Below are 11810 nucleotides of genomic sequence, written 5' to 3'. Positions count from 1 at the left end.
TCTTTTTTGTGATGGTCCCCATGGTGACAATTTGTGACGGCAAAGAATGTGGGAACGGGGCGCAGCCGCCTGATTGGGATGCTTTGTATCTGGAGAGGCGCTCCTGATTGGCCTGGGGCCCCGGCCGGGAGCTGTCCTCCATTCAGCCCACTCAAGGGCCGCACATCTCGCCCGCGCACAGAGCTCGCGGCCGCCGGGCCTGCCCCAGGTCTGCGGGGGAACCTGCCGGGCCACGTTGGCGGGCCCGGTCCGCACCTTCGGTTAGTGTGGAGGCCCGGCGGCTCTGGCCCGGCTGGGTGGGGGCGTGGGGCAGGCTGGGGCCTGGGGGAGGGGCGCAGTGCCGTGGGTGGTGGCCGAGGAGGCATGAAATTGCTGCAGATGCTTCTACGGGGGAGTCCCTGCTGCCCGCAGCCTGAGATGAGCCCGCAAGGCAGGTCTCGATTAAGTGCCAGACAGGGGTCCTGCTTGGTCCTGGTGAGAGTTGGGGGTGGAGCGTGGGTCTGAGGAGGGGGCGGGGTGGTGGGAGGGGGAGGCCACCACCAGGGAGGGAGGGGGCTTGGCCTTCTCTAAGTGCAGCAATTGCCTCCGTGCCCAAGTGAAAACCTCGCTGGCCAGTGGAGCTCGTTGGCAGCGCATGGTGTGGGAGTTGGGCAGACGGGGATGCCACCCCAGCAGCACCACTTGTAGCTGGTCACCTTGGGCAAGTGGCTTGACCTCTCTGAGCCTCAGCTGCAAGAAGAGGGCAGCAGACCCCAGAAGGCTCACTGAGCCCATTAGTGCCCGTCCCATCACAGAAGCTCAGGCAATGCTTAGCCACCGGAACTGTGTCCCATTGCCCAGGACCCTGTTCAGGGCAGAGGGGTGCCGGAGTGGGGACACTCTGCATCCTGCTTTGGTGGCCTGAGGTGAAGGTTGGGTGTGGCTGCTCAAGAGACTCCAACGGCCTGTCCCGTCCCCCAGGTCAGCTCTGCGCCCCTCCTCGGAGCTGCCGGCCACCAGCAGAGTCCACCCTCTTCATGGAAAGCCCCAGGCAGTGGCCCCCTGGTGATGGCATCTGACAGTGACGTGAAGATGTTGCTGAACTTTGTGAACCTGGCCTCCAGCGACATCAAGGCGGCCCTGGACAAGTCCGCGCCCTGCCGCCGCTCCGTGGACCACCGCAAGTACCTGCAGAAGCAGCTCAAGCGCTTCTCCCAGAAGTGCTCGCGGCTCCCGCGGGGCCTTCCTGGCCGGGCCGCTGAGCCCCACCTGAAAAGGGGGCCCGAAGACCGGCCCGGGAGGCTGCCCCTCCACTCGGGCCCTGGTGCCAGCCCCGGCGGGGGAGGGGGCTGCAAGGAGAAGGCTCTGGGGAACCCCTTGAGGGAGGAGCGGCTTCCCAAGGAGCAGAGCCTCCAGGGGCAGAGTCCTGACGCTGCCAAGCCTGGCCAGGTGCCCATGAGGAAAAGACAGCTGCCCGCTTCCTTCTGGGAAGAGCCAAGGCCCACCCACAGCTATCCCTTGGGGCTGGAGGGGGGACTGGGCCCCAGGGAGGGACCTCCCTACGAGAGTAAGAAAAGTCGCAAGGGCCTGGAGTCCTTGGGGCCTGAGACTGCCCCGGTGCCCATGTCCCCAAGGGCACTGGCTGACAAGGAGCCCCTCAAGATGCCCGGGGTCTCCCTGGTGGGCCGTGTGGATGCCTGGAGCTGCTGCCCGCTCCAGTACCATGGACAGCCCATGTACCCAGGCCCTCCAGGGGCCCTGCCCCACAGCCAGGTCCCCGGCCTGTGCCTGTGGAGGGAGAGCCCAGCCTCGCCCGGGGAGCTGGCTCACTTCTGCAAGGATGTGGAAGGCCCGGGGCAGAAGGTGCACAGACCCGTGGTCCTGAAGCCCATCCCCACCAAGCCGGCCGTGCCCCCGCCCATCTTCAACGTCTTCGGCTACCTCTAGCTGGGCTGGGAGGGACTCGGCCCCCTCCTCCAGAAATCAGGGGCCCCACGAGCTCTCCTTAGGAGGAGGGGGCTGGGCAGTGGCGTGGCCTCTGGGGCATTCCAAACACCCCTTCCCTTTGTGTGTGTGGGGCAGGGCAGGCAGCACCGGTGGGGCTTCTCAGGCAGTCACCAGCCAGTCCTGCAGCCTTGGCAGCTGGGGGGCGGGCCCGGCGGGCCCCTCCCTGTCCGGCCCAGCAGATCATCCCCCTGACCCTTGGCTGACCATGGGCCCTTGCCCACCAGCATCGCAGATGCCAGTTTCACACCTGTCCACTGTGAGCCAGTGCCACTGTTGTTCTGTTTGTTCTCTGTAAATATTAAGAAGGTTGAAAGAATAAAGACGTTTCTTTTGCAGTTTCCACGTCGTGGGTGTCATGAAGCTTGGCGGCCCCAGGCCTGGGAAGCCCTGGCTGTGCCGGGGCTGCAGGCTGCCTGCGGAGGCCAGCAGCCAGGGGAGGCCGGAACTGCAAGAGCCTCCACAGAGTCTGGGGATGGGCGCTAGGGCTGCGGGTCAGAGCACAGGAAGCAGGGCGGCGGAGGGCGGGGACCCCCGGGAAGGGCTCTGAACCCGCGTCAGAAGACAAGAAGTCGGGCAAGGCCAGACCTGGAGGGTCCCCGCTGCTCTGGGCCAGGGAGGCAGACTGCAGTCTGGCTCGCTGTAGGCAGTCCCATGGCCGGAGGAGCCGGGCCCAACCGTTCAGCCCCTTGAGGACAAAACAGGTGGTTTGACCAAACTGTCCCTGTTGTGAGCATAGCCTCATGTTCTAAGTCCATGGGCAGAACAGAACAAACCCCCCAAACCAGGCCCCAACCCAAACAGCAAGGCCATGACCTCTAGCAAATTCAGATCCCAGGTTCCCGCCAATTCCTGTCCTGGTCACCTCTCCATGGAACACAAGCCGTCTGCCTGTGCCAGCACAGAGGGCCACCAGTGGCCAGAGGTGGCCCTGGCTGGCAGGACTCAACTAGTAGAGCCCCTGCTCATAGCCCAGGATCGCTCTGCTGCCCTGGCTGTGGTCCTGTGGTGGTCAGGGCTGGGCCTTCAGGATACGGAGCTGTCCAGTTGATCAAAACAGGGTCATCAAACAGGGTCCAGAGGAGACGGTGGCACCTCATCAGCAGTAGGATCCTGGCTGAGCTAACCCCTGCCAGCTTCGGCCTCCTCATCTGCAGCCCGTAGGCCTGGGTCAGGGCCTCCATGCGGCTCTGAATCCCCTCAGCCAGCACGGACTCCAGGATTAGGGCTGCGTCGGGCCCCTCTGACCCTCCAGGAGGCCACTGGAGGGCAGCTCACTCACTGGGTGGTTCACATCTGATGGCCTCAGAAGACTTTGGAGCCATAGGTGCCGGCAAGACGGGGCAGAGTTTCTGAGTGATTATCTGACATTTGGGAGGTGGGAGGTTCTCGGCTGGACCCGCAGCCCCAGACTGCCTGGTCTCAAAGAAGACTAAGGGGCCAGGATGAGGCATGTGCTTTCCTCTGCCCCCAAGCGTCATCACACAGGCCTTCTGAAGCCCATCTGTGCCTCAGTCACTGCCTCCAACCGTACAGCAAGGCATTAAATCTTGCATTCCCAACCCTGTCACCTACCAGCTGTGTGATACTGGGCAAGTTACTTAACCTCTCGTTGAGATTTCCTCAACTAAAAAAATGAGATGGACCACAGGCCCAGTACACTGCACTGCACAGATCCCTAAAAACTGCCCTGACCACAAGTCCCCTTCCTACTTAAATGGTGGCGTCTAAAGGCCCTGCCATAGTAAATATCCAAGCAGCCACACTCCCCAGAGTGCTGCCTGAGCCCAGTCCTGCTGGGGTTCTTGGTTGGAAACCAGCTTGTCCCCACTGGAGCTTGACTTTCCAGGGGACCCCTGCAAACCCATGCATCCGAAAGTCGGAGGCTTCATTTCTAAGACCCAACCAGAGGCACAACGAACCCCCACATGGAAAGAAACTGGGGAACACACCTGTGTACATCTGGGGAGGCTTTGCTATTTAAAAAAAAAAAGGCAGCCACAGCCCCCGGCCAAGAGCACGTGAGGGGACCAGGCCAGTAGGGCTCCTGCCTCTCAGCGTGGAGCCCACCGCAGGCTCAGCACATCTGCTCAGGGCGGAGTCGCTGCCCGCCTTCCAGGACAGGAAGGTTCTGTGATGCTGTGTGACATCTCTGAGCCTGAAAACCCTCCTGGGCTGGGTCACGTGGCAGGGGCTGGCAGCTTCTGCAGAGGGCAGAGGCTGTCAGTTCTTCTGAAGGAGAAAAGGCCAAACGAGGAACGCAGGGCCTCACGTGGGCACCAAGCAATCGGAACTGACCCCTGGAGCAGGCCCCAGGCCAGGCCTTGGCCACTGGATTGTGGACAGGAGGGAGCAGGGACCTTAGAAGGCCAGGGCTGGGCAGGGACCTCGGGAGAAGGCAGACCAGATCTCTGACCCAGTGATGGACAAGGATGACCCTGGTATATCCCAGCTCAGGGGACCAAACCCCTCCACTCGGGGCCTGTACTGAGCTTGGTGGCTGAGCTCCAGGCCCTACCCCTTCCACCCGGGTCCTGCACCCTAGCACCCTAGTCTCCTCAGAGCGGTGCCCCGTCCACCTGGACCTCTCAGTGAGCCGACTCTGGGCTACCGGCTGTCAGGATTCTCTGGACAGAATGACCTGGGCAGCAGGTGTTTGCCTAATGCCCACCCTGGCCCACGTGTACCCAGCAGCTCAGCCTGGCCGTGATGACCTCGCTCCACCCTGCACCGCCACTGCTCACGTTGACCAACAGTCATCTGATGTGGGTCGGCAAGCCCTCTTCTAGTCGGGGCACCCAGGAGCTGAGCCTTACCAGCCGCTTCCCCCTGCGCCCCAGGGCTGAGATGCCCAGTCAGGGAGACCCCACGATTCCTCCAGCCACATGGAAAGCTGGGTGTCCAGGCAAGTCTCCTTCCTGCCCGGGGTCTGTCTCCTACCAATACATCCAGCCCGGGTAGGATGTGGCTGGGCCCCGTCTGACCCAGGGCTGCGAAGTGCTGCTTCTCCTAGGATCTCCTGACTCCACGGACACCTGTGTGTCTGAGCAGAAAGGCCACCAGGGCCCCATGGCTCACTGTTCAGAGGAGGGACCAGAGGAGCCAGCCAAACGGGGCTGGGCAGTTCTCGCCCACAGGCCCAGCAGCTCACCTTCCAAAGGCCCAGAACTACCCCTGGCCTTGGTGAAGATCCCACCGGACCCCAGGCTGGCCATTCCTGCCCTGCTGTGGCTGTGAGCACCCAGATGCGAGGCTTCAATTAAGGTGCAGAGAGAACACTGAGGAGTTAGGGAGCTCCCATGAAGCCGGGCTGCGGGGTCTTAGCCCAGGGGCCCCTGAGAAAACCCCATGACGGTGGCGAACCTCATCCCCTCACCCACCTCACCCCAAAGCCTGGCTCCCCCATGATCCGCCAGGGCCAGGGCTGCACCCGCCTGCCCGCCCTCCGTCCAGCACATCCACCACAGAGCCCACCACGGATTCTTTTCCTATCTCAACTTCTGTCGCAAAACAGGGGGGGCTGGAGGCTCAGCCCTGGTGCCAGAAGACCTGTGGGCACCGACACCCTGATCCCGATGAAGCTCCCGTTTCCACGGTGACCGAACAGGACAGGAAAACCCGGGGCCCTGGGGTCCCTCCTGTCAGTGAAAGGTACACCTTCTTGGATGACACATTCCCCGTGTCTTGTCCCCACCACTGCCTGGAGCAGGACTGAGGACCTCAGGCCCCAGGGGAGTCCGTGAAAGGGACGCCGTCGCCGGGCAGGGTGACATGTGTGCAGCATTTATTGTACTCAGTGAACCTCCAGACCCAGGGCCCCCTCCCTGGTCCTGGCCCCGCTCAGAGGTTGAGGTCAAGTGGGGGGTTACACGAAGTGGTGGGGGAGCACGGGGAATGCTCTGAAGCCAGGTCTCCCCATCCCAGAGAGGCGAGCCCGTGCCTGGGAGTCCTCCGGCACAGTTCAGGTGGAGGCCAGGGGTCGCTATGGCCCCCACCTTCCCCAGACCCCCCTCAGGTTCTGTCCAGGCTCCGGGATGGAGCCCGCCCCTCATTCCCAGGGGCAGAGAAGGTCTGGGCTCTACTCCACAGTCTGAAAACAGATGATTCTTCTCCGATTCCGGGTGCCGTGCTCTCTGCTCTGGACAAAGCTTGGGCACAGACCCGGCAAGACACGGTGGCTGTCCCAGCCGAGAGGAAGGCAGCCTGCAGCCTTGTCCTGCCCCTGGTGCTCCTGGATGTGGGGACACCACCGTCCTGAGACTTGGAGAACTTGTGTGAGGGGCCACTCGGCTTCCCAGGCCCTTACTGGGTGTTCTCGTATTTCAGGTATCTGATCAGTCTCCCTGGGAGGGGCAGCGTGTCCAGGAGTCTGATGCGATACTTGCCGATGGCCTTTCGAACCTGCAGCCGGCAAAGGTGAGCCAGGGGTCTCGGAGGTTCTGCAGAAAGGAGGGAAAGAGACGCTGGGTACCACCGACAAGGGTGTGCGTCTGCGCCTCTGGCTCAGGGAGGCCCTTGGGTGGCACAGCTAAGTGCGAGGGGTGTCTGCTTCTGTACCCCCGTCCCTACAACTGAGGAGACCTGGCAAAGCGCCTTCCGGTGTCACCCGCATGGATCTGCACTGCCCCAGGAAGTCAACAGGGTGAGTACCCCCCATTGTACAGCTGAGGAAACTGCGGCTCAGTGAGGTTCTGGGCCTTACCCAGGAGGCTCTGGGATAACGCTGGCCTCTCCCTTGTCTTGAGCTCCTTCCTCTTCACACACAACCCGGACCCCCCAGTAGCCACTGTGGAGGGGTCAGAGCTTGACCTCTTAGGTGCCCCCACACAAGGAATTCAGCTCTATGCCCTGAGGGCTCACAGTCCCACCGGGCTGCCCATCCAGTCTCCCTGGAAGGCCTCCTGCAGCAGTTTCTCAGCTGGGAGGCGGGGTGGGGAGAGGCCGGGCAGGGACCATACACCCAGTAATGGGTCATTTGTTTATTTGGGCACATGGAAGGTGTTTGTCAAATCAAAGAATGTCCCCACATTCATTAGCAAGCATCACTGCCCCCTTGCCACCGCAGGCCCATGGTGGCCCAGGAGTTGTGAGAAGGCTCCACATCCCATGGGGCCAGGTGGTGAGGAGGCAAAGGCATCCCAAGACAGGAAGGCAGCAGGGGCCTGGCCCAGGGGCCAGGAGCCGCAGGTGGGGTGGGCGGAGGGTGTGGAGGGAGGGACTGAGGAGGCCCGGGGCCAAGCACCACCTGGTACCCCTGGCCCACCCACCCACCCCTCTGCTCTCCCTGGGATGGAGCCCGCCCTCTGCCGAGGCAGCACCTTCCCTGGGGAGGTTGGGGTATGGGACCCAAAGGGAGCCCTGGGGGGGAGGGGCTGTGAATCAATGCCCTGCTGCCCTTCAGGGCCTCCTCCGCCTCCTGTCCAGGATAATGAGGTCAGCATCAGAGGCTCCAACGCAAAAGCAGGCGGAGAGGGTCCTGCAGCGGGAGGTGGACCTGAACCCAGAGGTGCTGGTTTAGAGCTGTCGGTCCCCTGGGCTGACCTGACAGAACACCAAGGGCCCTGGGGAAGGCTTAGCTCTGAGACACTGCCCCTCCCTGGGGAAGGCAGCCGGGCAGCAGCGGGGGACAGAGCCAGTGGGGCCCACGTCCAGACACGGACCGCTCCACCCTCTAGTGGCCAAGGATCAGGGTGCCAGCTGCCAGTTACTCAAGAGTCGAGGAAGGTTTGTGTTTGCCTGGAGAGTGGCCGGTCACCGCCCTACCCTGCTGCTGCCGCAGTGGCTGTATCAGAGACATCAGCTCAAGTGCTCTTCGGCAGCGGTGCCAATGGAAAACACTAGAGTCTGGGTTCACGGAGGGGCAGGATCAACAGAGAACCTGGGGAGTCAGTGTCGGGGAGCTGAAGCAGCAGTCTCATGGGACAGGAGCAGCTGTGAGGGCGTGGCAATAGCCTGGTGGAGGTCAGACTTCATCACCTGATTGACAGACACCTGGCCAGAGCCCAAGACAGCCCTGGGCAGCTGAACTCCTCCGGGCAGATGTCCACGGCTGTCACCAATACTGCTTATGACGCCTCACCTGCCCAGGTGAGTCCATAATGCCTAAGAAGGATTCTGGCCTCCCTGGACTGAGGAGGCAGACGGGCTGACCCATCTAAACTGTACACATGAGCTGGACAGTGGCTAGACCCCATTTCCCTGTGCCAGAGCTGGGAGGGGCTGGGCTGTGAGCCTGCTCCACCTCCTCTGTTCGGGTGGGAGGAACCCACCCGAACAACTATCCTGCTTGTGGCTGGTAAGGCTGGCTCCGAGCCCAGGGTCTGCTCCACAGCAGATCTGGGGCCACAGGTGATCTGTGGGCCAGCAGCACCGGCCCCACCCAGAAGCCAGTGGAATGCAGTGTCTCAGGCCCAACGGCTGCTGATTCCAAGCGTCCATTGGACACACCCATCCCCATCCTCTCCTCCTCCTCCACACTGCCTCAGGCCCCAGAATGTGGCAACAGACTCCACAGCCCTCCTCCGGAGGCCAGACACTTCTAACAGCATGGGTGGACGTTGGTCAGACCCGGGTTTGAATCCCTGCCTGCTACTACCTAGTGGGGTGACTTTGGCCCTGGTGACATCTCTGAGGCTTGGTCTTCTCAATTATCATCTAAGGAGGCTCCAGCAACACATTGTAGGTGACAGGCAGCACAGAGCAGAGCCTGGCACTACCCACTGGTAGCAGTCACAGTCCCGGGGGGGGGGGGGACCTGCCAGCTTGGCAGCAACTGCCCCTACCTGCCTTCTCCTTGATGATGGCCCAGTCCTCGAAACTGTCGATGTGCTCCTTGAGCCGGGAGCAGAGCTGCACGTTGCCCACGTAGTCCAGGAGGACATCGATGATGGGCCCTGCCCAGCGGCTCACCTCGGGCGCCGAGAGGACCTCACAGAACTGAAAGGCAGCACACGTTCAGGGACCCTGAGGCCAGGAGGCAACCGGTGCTCCCGGGCCAGGTCCACTCTGCAAACCTTTTCCCCTCATCGACCCAGGCCCCTACCCTGTGAAGATGGGCACCTCAGGCACATCACGTGGTCTCTCTGAGCCTCAATTCTTTGGCTGCAAAATGGGTATATGCTGCCCATGTCAAGGGGATTTTTAAAAATTAGAATTCAGGTAACAGACACAGAAACTTCTTTGTATACAGTAGGCAGCCCATAAATGATGGTCACGAACCATTACAACAGAATGGCTCTTCATTTCCTTTTCATTTTACAGACTGGCTTAAACCAACATCACGCAGGTCCTACCTCTGGGACAGGGCTTTTCTGCCCTCCCCTAACCTCACACCTGCCCTCTGGTTCCCGCTGCTCACCAGCACATTCCAGGTGCCACTCTGCAGGGCTGATGAGCCTGGGTTGATCAGTTCCCTACCAACCCCTAGCTGCACTGCTATGGTCTTAACGTCCCAAACACAGCAGAACAAAATAAGGATTTATGTCATCATCCAACGTGACCCACGAAGTTCTGCTGCCTCTGAAGGTGCTAACCACCAACCCGCTGCCTCCCAAGTAGCTAACTACAAGTTTACACTCCCTCCGAAGCCCCTTAATCGCTAGTTCTCACCATCGCTGGAGCACTGACCACTAACCCACACTGCCTCCCACTCTCATGGGCCTCCATGCTCTGCTGCCCCTAACGCTGTCCACACTCTCGCCAAAGTGTGCTAACCACGAGTCTACACTACTTCTAAAGTACTCTGACACCTGGCTCCACCACCTCCAAAGCACACGGACCGGCAGGCCACCCCTGGACCCCACGATGCCCGCGCACCTGGACCACGCTGGGCTCCTTGTCCACGGGCGCCTCGTAGAACCTGCCGGAGCGCTGCGGGGCGGGCGGGTGCGGGCCGTTGCCGTACAGGCAGGAGAAGCAGGGCTCGCCGTTGCAGCCGAGGTCCATGAGGAACTTGAGCAGCGACAGGCACTTCATGGCGAACATGATGGTGGCGGGGAAGGCGGTGGGGTGCGTGGTGATGTAGGCGTCGATGTTGGCGCCGTGGTCCAGCAGCAGCTGCATGGTGCGCAGGCAGCCGTGGCGGATGGCCACCAGCAGTGGGTTGATGATGTCGCGGTTGGGGTCGGCGCCAGCCAGCAGCAGCAGCTCGGTGGCATACACGTTATTGTTAACCACCGCGAAGTAGAGCGCGGAGGTGCGGCGGTCCTCATAGAGGCGCGCGCGCTCGGGCGCCAGCGGCGTGTTCACGTCGAAGCGTGCGTCCAACAAAGCCTCTAGCACCGCATCGTGGTTGCGCTCCGCCGCCAGGTGCAGTGGACTGATGCCGCTCCGGCGCACGCGCGTGCGACTTGTCACTGGCAGCAGCATTTGCACGATTCTGCGGGTGGGCAGGGCAGGGGTGGGTCACTGGGTGGCCGGCAGGTCAGGCAACCCCGCCAACAGAGGGCACCGAGGGGCAATCAAGCTCATGACTACCACTTTGGGGGCAAAGGGGGTTGTCTCTTTCTGTCCCCGTTTTATAGATAGGGAAACTGAGGCTCAGAGAGCTTCAACCATCTTCTCTAATTCTCAGCCAGGAAGGGGTGGAGCTGGCTTTTCACCCAGAACCCTTGCCTTCCAAAGTCTGGGTTCTTAAAAAAAAATCTCAGCCAGGCTAGACTGTGGCTCAGGAATCTCCCACTGACTTGTTTCAGGCTAAGGGATGGGGATTGCCCATTCCCAGTCCAATAATCTGGAGGAATTGACTGGAGGTCCCCAAACCTAGTGAACGTCCAGGCTACTCCCTGCAGGAGGCAGCAGAGCCTCATGGTAAAGTCCTGGGTCCTGGGGCAGGACACCCAGGAAATTTGGTTTGATCTTTACCAAAACACATGAATCACATCTCGTCATTCCCACTCTGCAAATGAGAAAAGCCAAGGCTCGGAGAGGTTAAGGGGCCTGCTCCGCCATACAGAGAAGGCAAACCAGGGGTTGTGCCCTCCCTCTGGCTCCGGGCTCAACTGTCCTGCCTCAGGACCCTGGTGAAGCCAGGGGTCCTGAGGGACAGGAGAGAACATACTTATCTGGACCCAACCACTCCTTCCCCAGGCTGGTTAGCCAGCTGTGTCCCCAGATCCTTCTCTCCCTCCTGTGAGATTCAGTGCCTCCTCCTCTTCCCCTGAAGCTGACCCCAGCTTCTCCCTGCTTGCCTTTGACCCAGTGGGCCACTGCTAGTGGTGCTCCCTGCAATGGGACCCAGACACTGATCTCAACCCTCTGACTCCTTTCATCTCTGAAGTCCTCCCAACAGCCCTTCTAGATGAGGAGATGAAGCCCATAGAGGGTATCCGACTTCCCCAAGGTCACACAGCCAGATAGTGGGGGGCCAGGATTTGAACCCTGAGGCCAGCTCTTAACCCCTCCCCTACTTCTGATAGAGCAGTCAGAGTGACAGCTGATGTATCTCGGGGTTTTGATCTTCACAATGAGTGAACTTACCTGCCTGGTTTCCCTTCACTGAAGCCCTGGGGTGGCCGGAGCAGACTGTGGACTTCTTTTGAGCCGCTGTGGCTCAGAGAGCTTAATGAAAAGTCATGCAATAGCTCTCGGGGCTCAACCCCAGGACCCCTTGATTTGGCACTCTTCCCCTAAGCCCCTGCTGCCCCCAAGAACAAGCACCTGCCACCGACATGATTCCAGACCCTAATCTGTCCGGTCGGGGCTGATAGGTGACCTCACAGCCCTGTGTGCTGTTCCAAGAGGTGGCCGTGAGGGGGGGGAGGGAGCAGGTGCCACCGGGCTGGTTCCCACGCCTCTCCTACTCTTGGCACAGGGAATCTCTCTGACTT

General features: G+C 61.3%; 2 protein-coding genes across 2 annotated transcripts in view; one reads left to right on the top strand and one right to left on the bottom strand.

Moving 5' to 3' along the window:
- The first annotated feature begins 963 nt into the window (after window positions 1–963).
- On the top strand, window positions 964–1926 carry Fam181a (family with sequence similarity 181 member A). Its single transcript, XM_076848000.2, has one exon. The coding sequence runs from the start codon at window positions 1048–1050 to the stop codon at window positions 1924–1926; it is 879 nt and encodes a 292-aa protein (XP_076704115.1). The 5' UTR covers window positions 964–1047.
- Window positions 1927–5750: 3824 nt separating this feature from the next.
- The window catches only part of Asb2 (ankyrin repeat and SOCS box containing 2), a 36151-nt gene continuing 30091 nt past the window's right edge, over window positions 5751–11810 (bottom strand). Inside the window, exons 8-10 of the mRNA XM_076849718.2 lie at window positions 9799–10360; window positions 8766–8919; window positions 5751–6422 (exon numbers count right to left, since the gene is read on the bottom strand). Coding sequence (XP_076705833.2) covers window positions 6286–6422; window positions 8766–8919; window positions 9799–10360 — 853 coding nt within the window. The 3' untranslated portion in view covers window positions 5751–6285. The remainder of the gene's footprint in view (window positions 6423–8765; window positions 8920–9798; window positions 10361–11810) is intronic.

The sequence above is a fragment of the Callospermophilus lateralis genome, chromosome 3 (assembly GCF_048772815.1).
Source record: "Callospermophilus lateralis isolate mCalLat2 chromosome 3, mCalLat2.hap1, whole genome shotgun sequence".
NCBI lineage: Eukaryota > Metazoa > Chordata > Mammalia > Rodentia > Sciuridae > Callospermophilus > Callospermophilus lateralis.
This window is presented reverse-complemented; position numbering and strand designations above follow the sequence as displayed.

Bases quoted from the DNA above. Each gene is read 5' to 3' on its own strand.
- Fam181a (XM_076848000.2), top strand. From the start codon at position 1,048: ATGGCATCTGACAGTGACGTGAAGATGTTGCTGAACTTTGTGAACCTG.